Raw genomic sequence first — 8,097 nt, 5'->3', positions numbered from 1 at the left:
GAGCCCCCTGCTGGGAGAGGGCGTTTCCTAAAGAGACCTTCTCCCCCTGCCTGCTGTGCCTGGTGCGTAGTGGCCCCTGAGCTGGACGGCAGGTGCTGTGGGTTTGCTCTGGTTGCGTCATGCCACCGGCTGCGAGCTGTGGGCCAGGGAGAGTTAACCCAGCGAAACTAGGCCAGCCCTCCAGCCCGCGCATGCCAGGACCTTGTTTTGCCAGATCTGGGCAGGACGCCAAGTTCCTGCTGGCTGCGCTGTGAAGCTAACGTAGTTGGCGTTGCCGAGCCAATGTGACCACTTCCCCTCAGGAGAGCCCCCGCACGTCATTGGGGGGGGGCAAGAAAGGAGTTCTAGGGGCCCAATACAAGGGGACGGGTGAGACCAGGGGGCCAGCCTAAGGGGGTTGAACTGAATTGAAGGGTTCACCTTATCTGACCCGACCAAAGGGCTGGGACGCAAACACCGTGCAAGGCGCCAGGGTTCGCCCCCGCCTGGCCTCGGGAAGGCTGTGGGGTGCCAGGGATGGACCGGGAGGAGGGCGGGTGCGACCTGTGACTCAGGACTCCAGGGTGCCATTCCTGGCTGAGCTCCAGCCTCCCTGGGTGACAGCTCCCTCCCCACATCCCTCTGCCACCCAGGGATAAAGATACCTTCCTTGCCTGATCATGCTCATGAGATGTCATGGGGCTGCGTGGGAGCCTCCATTGATATGGAGAGGGGGTGCAGCAGGGTGGAGAAACATGGCCAGTGGGAGGGGGCTTCAGCCGGCAGAGCAGACGTGGGGGGCGTCTTTGCCTAGGCTCTTTGCCTAGCCTTGCCCTGCTCTCTCCCCAGCCCTGTCTGAATCACAGCCCCTGCCACCATGGCCCAGTGTCCAGTACTGCCCTGTGGGTCTCCTAGGGGCAGTGTGGGGCCACCCCAGGGACCCCCAAGGAGGTGGCAGAGCATTAGCACCTTGGGGAAAGGGTTACTCAGGCCAATACGGGCAAAGTCCTGTCACCTCAGCCATTGGGCAGAGGGGCATCACTGTGTGTCAGGGAATGTGGGGGTGCTGAGGGGTTGGGGGCTGTGTGAGCAATCGTGGGGGGACAGGATGTGGCAGCGGGCAGATTGTGCAGCGGTGGGCGTATTTGCGGTGTCCATGGGGGTTGTGTGTCTGTGGGGGTGTCTGCGGGATTGCATCTGAGTGGGCTGCATGCGCATAGGGCATTTATTTGTGGGCAGGGCGCATGCGTGCGAGGCCCAGTGTGTGTGCGCGTGCTTGCAGGGGGTGTGGGATGGGGGGTGCTTTTATGTGGTGGGTTGTCTGTGCAGGGGGCTGGGGAGGGAGATATGGGGGAATGATGAATTAAGAGCATGCATGTTGCTGAATTGGAAGTGACCCCTTGACCCATGTGCTTGCCTCCATGCCCACCCCGAGCCCTGGGATGAGTGCCCTCCCGGAGTCAGGCCTGGGTGCTCTGGCAGGGCCTCATTCCCTCTAGGAGCGGTGGGGGTCTGCTAAGTCTTGCTCTTGGTTCCAAGCAACTTCTGCTTTCTGAACCCAGCGCCTGCTCTAGGCACCCATTGGCCCTGGGACTGTGCAGGGATACCAGCTGGGCGGCCATTTTTCGATGAAACGTTTTTGTGTTGGTGGGAATGGATCAGTATCACCGACGCTTGCCCCAGGGGGCGGGGGGCTGGCAGGAGAGGATCCTCCAGTTTAGGATGGCCTTTCTTGGGGCATGGGGGGAGGAAGAAGACAGAGCCCCAGGAGAGCAAAGCGCCCATGTGCTTAGGGTGCTCAGTGGAGAAGGGGGAGGCTGAGGATGACATCTGTTGCCAGGTGGTTCAGGCATTCATGTTCCCTTCCTTCCCCTGCTGAGTTTGGAGGAGGGATTTGAATGTGAGTTCCCCCCATCACCAGTGCTCTAATCCTGGCCTGCTGGGGAAGGGGAGGGCATGGTATCTCTCTCTCTCTCTGCTTTCTCATTAAAATGTTGAAAGGTCTCTGTTGTGTTCTGACATGTAACGGGAATAATTTTCACAGGGAAAACCATTCCCAGTGCAGGTCTAGCAGGGAGCTCCCCCCAGACAGAGCTGCTGCCCCATTCCCTACAGTGCCCCCTGCTGGAAGAGGTCTCCCCACACACCACTCCTGCCACGCTCCCCACAGCTGGCGCTGCTGGGAGAGACCGGGGCTGTAGTAGCTGGGCGCTCCCCCCACAGCTGGTGCTGCTGCCCCGCTCCCCATAGTGCCCTCTGCCAGGGCCGGAGTAGCTGGAGCTCCCCTTGCAGTGCCCCATGCCAGGAGAGCCTGCCTAGAGAACTAACACTCCATGTGGCTGCTGCCTCCTTGTAGTGTTAATGCCTTGGTGCTCTGTCCATCCCTCCCCAGTCCGGCTGGAACCACCCAGCAGCCGTTGCTGTTCCCGAAGACCTAGCACGCAGCCCACTCGCCTGCCTGCAGCCAATGAACTCCATGAACCCAATGAAACCATCCCTCCCGCCCACGCCGCATGGGTGAGTGTTTCTGTTCGTCTGTCCGTCAGTCCGTCTGTCTTTCCCTGGCACACCTTGGAATTTGGGGGTGGGCTTTCCAGGGAGATGTATGGGGAACTGGGGTCCTCCCTCACCCCTTCTGCCGGCTGGGATGGGGAGAGCAACAGAGCTCCCCATGCACATCTCCAGCATTACCCACCACGTGGCACCAGAGGACGGGGTGATGTGTCTTGTATCAGCTCCACACAAACCTCGCTGATAACCACCTTGTGTTGCCTCCTGCCCTGTCCCTGCTCCCCCACATAGACTCAGTGCCTCCTCCCCCGTCATGGATCCCCCCAACTTAGCACCTCCTGCCAGCATTTCTGCCACCCAAGCAAAAAAAAAAAAAAAAAAAGCCGCGATCGGCAGCGGCAATTGGGGGAGAAAAAAAAAAGCCGCGATCGGCGGTGGCAGTCCAGCGGCAGGTCCTTCGCTCCTAGAGGGAGTGAGGGACCTGCTGCCCCCGAATTGCCACAGGTGCTACCCCTCTCCCTTGGCCGCCCCAAGCACCTGCTTGTTAAGCTGGTGCCTGGAGCCGGCCCTGCCTCCTGCTTGGCAACAGATACCATCCCAGCTCTTCCCAACACTCATAGTAAACTCATAGACCATCATGATCATCTAGTCTGCCCTCCTGCACATGGCAGGCCACACAGAACCTTGCCTATCCCCTCCTGTAACAGACCCCTCACCTCTGGCTGAGTTACTGAAGTCCCCAAATCTTGATATAAAGGCCCCAAGTTACAGAGACTCCACCATTTTCACAAGTTTAAACCTGCAAGTGACCCGGGCCCCATGCTGCAGAGGAAGGCGAAACCCCCCCAGGGTCTCTGCCAGTCTGACCCGGGGGAAAATTCCTTCCTGATCCCAAATCTGGTTGTCAGTTCGACCCTGAGCATGTGGGCAGATTACTACACCTGGGGAAGAATTCTCTGTAGTAACTCAGAGCCCTCCCCATCAAGTGTACCATCACTGGGTGTGGGGGGTATTTGTTGCTAGCAGTCGCAGATCGGCTCCGTGCCATTGTAGGCAGCCCCATCAGGCCATCCCCTCCATAAATTTATCAAGCTCAGTCTTGAAGCCAGTTCAGTTTTTTGCCCCCACTCCTCCCCTTGGAAGGCTGTTCCAGAACTTCACTCCTGTGATGCTTAGAAACATTCACCTAATTTCAAGCCTAAACTTGTTTCTGGCCAGTTTATATTCATTGGTTCGTGTCCATATTGGTGCTTACCTTAAATAACTTTCCTTCCCCCCACTTCTCCCCATCCACCGGAGCCCCCTCTCCGGCCATGGATGCCTCCAGCTCTGGCCACATATGTCTGTCCAGTTGCACCACCGCCCCCAGCAACCTCCCAAAGGGATTTTTAATGGCCTTGTTTTCTTTCTAGTGATGGTTCATTTGCATATGAGTCAGTTCCTTGGCAACAGAGCACCAATCAGCCTGCAGGATCTCTCTCCGTGGTAACCACCGTGTGGGGCGTCAGCAACAACACGTCCCAGAGCCAGGTACCCGCGGCCACCTCCCCAAGTCACGGGGACACAGCTGGGGGTCCCCTGGGCATGGCAAGGTCAAGGTCTAGAGAGCTGCCCAGAGCTGCGGTGTTTTTGGGAGCCCCTAAAACATTGCCACGGGGAAAGCATCCCTGAGACCTGTCCTGGGACCCGTACCCACCTCCTTCCCCTCTGCCAATCCCTTCTCCCCACCCTTTGTCACTGCCACACCAGCTCCCTACATATGTACCATCCCAGCTCCCTTCCCTCCAACCCCAGCCCTTCACGTTCTGCCTCTGCCAACTCATCTCCCCCCACACACCACCCCCACTCCATCAGTTCCCCACAAACACCGCCCCTTGCCAACTCTGTGCCCACACATGTTCCTCCACCAGCCCCCCTCACCCCTCCATCCCCCTCTTTCCTTCCCCCACTCCAGGCATACTGCTGGGGCTTGGGCTGCAGCCCCTTGGCTAAGGGGGTATGGTGAGGGGCTCCTGGGGTTGGGGGCTGCCTCTCTCACCCCCTCACACCACTTCTCTCGGGATCTTTCCTGTGCAGGTTTTTGGAAACCCCATGGGCCCTGGGGGAAACGCCTCTGGAAACCCCATGATGCCCGGCATGGCTGGCAGCGGCTCTGGAATGAACTCGCCTCAGTTTATGGGACAGCAGCCTTTCCCGGAGGGGGCCACCAGCAAGGGCTACGTGCAGCAGGGGATGTACGGCCGTAGCACTTACCCCGGGGGGCCGGGCTTCACCACTAGGTAAGGGGGAGGCCTTGGCATGGCTCGGATGGTGTCATGTCCAGTCTCTGTGTTGGTGGGAGTGCTCTCCTGAGCACGATGGCTTCTCAGGGTCATGAGCAGCCCTGGTGTGATGGGAGAATGAAACTATTCTCTCTAATAAGCCCTCAAACACCCCATGCCCACACAAACTGCAGTGCTGTGCTCCCCCCTGCTGGCTAGATAAAGAGCCATCCCCATTCTCCTCCCACCATCATTGATGGCACTGGGGAGCCCAGTCTTGGGATGGGATGGAGGCTCCTTCTGGAGATGGTGGGGTGGGGGAGGAAACGCCATTACGGCCTTCAATGGTGGGAGTCCCACGGCCCTTTCAGAAACGGCCCTGTGACCCCCCCCGCCTTTTTTCTAGTTATGCAGGCAGCCCCAATGGCCCCGGCAGCATGGGCCTCCCTTCGCACACGGGCCGGCCCCCAGCCGACTTCACCCAGGCGGCAGCTGCAGCTGCTGTGGCCGCAGCAGCTGCTACAGCCACGGCCACGGCCACGGCCACGGTGGCCGCCCTGCAGGAGAAACAGAGTCAGGAGCTGAGCCAGTACGGAGCGGTAAGAGATGTGCCCCCTCGGCCGGCTAGCTGCTAGCAGGCTGGGGGCACTAGGCTGTAGTATTAAATGGGGTGTTGGCATAACTCTGGGGCCCAGGAGTCCCGGTGGTGGGTACGGGCTGGGGATGGTGCACAGGTGCCTCAGCATCGACAGGAGCAGTGTTGGCGTTCTGGGGGCCCGGTGGTGATAGGTGCTAGGTTGTGCTGGGTGCCCCAGTGGAGAAGCAGGGTGTTGGGGTTGGTGGGAACCCCAGCTCTAATAGATGTGTAGGAGAGGAGATGGGTGCTCTGGCACTGGTAGGTATGTGTGGGGTGGGGTAGGTGATGCCCATGGGGGGTCAGTGATGGGAGTTGGGTGCTGGGTGCATGTGTGGGGGGGTGAGTGCTGAGTCTATGTGGGGGTTCAGTGATGGGGTTGGGGTGTGGGGGGGTCAGTAATGGGTGCGTGGAGGGGTTAAGTGATGGGTATATCGGGGGGTCAGTGATGGGTTTGGATGTTGGGGGATCAGTGATGGGTGCATGGGGGCTCAGTGACGGGTTTCGGTTGGGGGGGTTCAGTGATGGGTGTATTTGGTGGGATCAGTGATGGGTGCATGGGGGGGTCAGTGACAAGTTATGTGGGGGGTCAGTGATGCGGTTGAGTGTGGTAGGTGCTGGGTGTATGTGGGGGGTCAGTAATGGGGGTGGAGGTGTGTGTGGGGTTGCGTGAGGGGGTCAGTGATGGGGTTGGATGTGGGGAATCAGTGATGGGTGCAGCGGGGGTCGGTGTGGGGGGATCAGAGAAGGGGGGGAGGGGCCAGTGATGGCATTGGCAGTGTGTGGGGGTGTCAGTGATGGGGTTGGTTGTGGGGGGTTCAATGATAGGTGCTGAGTGTATGTGGGGATTCCGTGATGGGGTTGGGGTNTGGGGGGGTTCAATGATAGGTGCTGAGTGTATGTGGGGATTCCGTGATGGGGTTGGGGTGGCAGGGTCAGTGATGTGTACGTGGTGGGGTCAGTGATGGATTGGGTGTGTGGGGGTTCAATGATGGGTGCTGAGTGTAGAAGGAGTCAGTGATGGGTGTATGTGGGGGGTCAGGGATGGGGTTGGTTTGGGGGGGTTCAGGGATGGGTGTATGTGGGGGTCAGGGATGTGGTTTGTTGTGGAGGTTCAGTGATGGGTGCATGCAGGGGTTAGTGATGGGTGCGTGGGGGGGGTCAGTGACGAGTGTATGTGGGGGGTCAGTGATGGGGTTGGGTGTGGGGGGTTCAGTGATTGGTGCTAGTTGTATGTGAGGAGGGTCAGCGATGGGGTTGGGGTTGTTTGGGGGGTTCTGTGACAGGTGCGTGGGGGGGGTCAGTGATGGGGTTGGGTGTGGGGGGGGGTCAATGATGGATGTGTGGGGGGTCAGTGACGGGATTGGATGGGGGGGTTCAGTGATGGGTGCTGGATATGGAAGGGGTCAGTGATGGTGTATGTGGGGGGTAAGTGATGGGATTGGATGGGGGGGTTCAGTGATGGGTGCGTGGTGTTACCCGAGGTTCTTTCAACCCAGAGCTCTTGGTAACTTTTACCCTGTGCGAGGTGGTGTCAGGAAATAAATCAGGGGAGACACGGCCATCCGACCGATAGATGGCTGGCACAAACAGGACAGTGCTTTCACTTAAAGCTAAACTTTACTTAGTCTCAAGCACTTACACACATCTGCAACAGGTTAGTAAAACACCCCCAACCCTCGATAATTACCGGAGCTGAGTGTGGCTCTCGAATGGCACAGCAGCAGCCTTCCATTGGCCAAATCTTCCGTCTGCCGCTGGGGACCGCAAGATGTGTCCAGAGGGAGAGTTTTTGAAGAGCCCCTCCTGAGGAGTCCAACTACCTCAAACTTTTCCCCCTTATTTATACATTAATAATACAATGACATGTCACTTAAAGAAAACCTATTAAGCAAGCAGTTTCAAAGGTCAAGCAAAAGGTTTCCTTCTGATCATCCATTAACCAGTTGTGGTTTTTTCCAGAGTTTGCACGCCTTGAGGCCCTGATAGACACATTCCTGAGGGCACATATAGACAAGCTTCCTATTTTTCTAAAATGCATATATCAGCAATTTCAACACAGTTCTTATCAGGAAGGATGCGGGGTCAAGCTGCCCTTTCTGTGGCACCCAAAACCCCCTCCCCTCCTGCCTTGGTTATGTTATGTCTGCTGCATGGCCATTTTACGGCCTGCTGACTTGGCTGCTTTTAGCAATAAGCAATAGTGATCCAGACACTTTACTGGGTTTGCCAAAATCTCCCCGTACAGTGGGGGCTCAGTGATGGGGTTATATGTGGGTGGGGTCAGTGATCAGTTCTGTATGGGGAGTGTATGGGGGGGTTCCGTGATGGGATGCGTGTGGGGGGGTTCAATGATGGGTGCTGGGTGTATGTGGGGATCAGTCATGGGGTTGGTGGTGTGTGTGGGGGTCAGTGATGGAGTTGGCTGTGGGGTAGTTCAGTGCTGGGTGTATGTGTGGGGGGGTCCGTGATGGGGTTGGGGTGTGGGGGGGTTCAGTGATGGGTGTATGTGGGGGGTCAGTGATGAGGTTGGGATGTGGGGGGGGGGGTCAGTGCTGGGTGCATGTGGGGGGTCAGTGATGGGGTTGGGGTTGTGAGGGGGTTCAGTGCTGGGTGTGGAGGGGGTCAGTGACGGGTGTATGTGTGGGGGGGTCCGTGATGGGGTTGGATGTGGCGGGGTCAGTGATGTGGCTGGATTGGGGGGGGGGGGGG

The 8,097-nt window shown here is 58.4% G+C and overlaps 1 protein-coding gene across 2 annotated transcripts in view; it reads left to right on the top strand.

Annotated features, from left to right (window-relative positions):
* ZMIZ2 (zinc finger MIZ-type containing 2) overlaps positions 1-8,097 on the top strand; it is a 47,641-nt gene that overhangs the window by 23,687 nt on the left and 15,857 nt on the right. For both annotated transcript variants that reach the window (XM_034761587.1, XM_034761589.1), the window contains exons 2-5: positions 2,372-2,496; positions 3,903-4,020; positions 4,567-4,769; positions 5,158-5,350. In XM_034761587.1, the coding sequence (XP_034617478.1) occupies positions 2,447-2,496; positions 3,903-4,020; positions 4,567-4,769; positions 5,158-5,350 (564 nt within the window). In that variant the 5' untranslated portion in view covers positions 2,372-2,446. The remainder of the gene's footprint in view (positions 1-2,371; positions 2,497-3,902; positions 4,021-4,566; positions 4,770-5,157; positions 5,351-8,097) is intronic.

Source organism: Trachemys scripta, chromosome 2 (assembly GCF_013100865.1).
Source record: "Trachemys scripta elegans isolate TJP31775 chromosome 2, CAS_Tse_1.0, whole genome shotgun sequence".
NCBI lineage: Eukaryota > Metazoa > Chordata > Testudines > Emydidae > Trachemys > Trachemys scripta.
The sequence above is the reverse complement of the archived record's forward strand: the minus strand, read 5'-3'. Positions and strand labels throughout refer to the sequence as shown.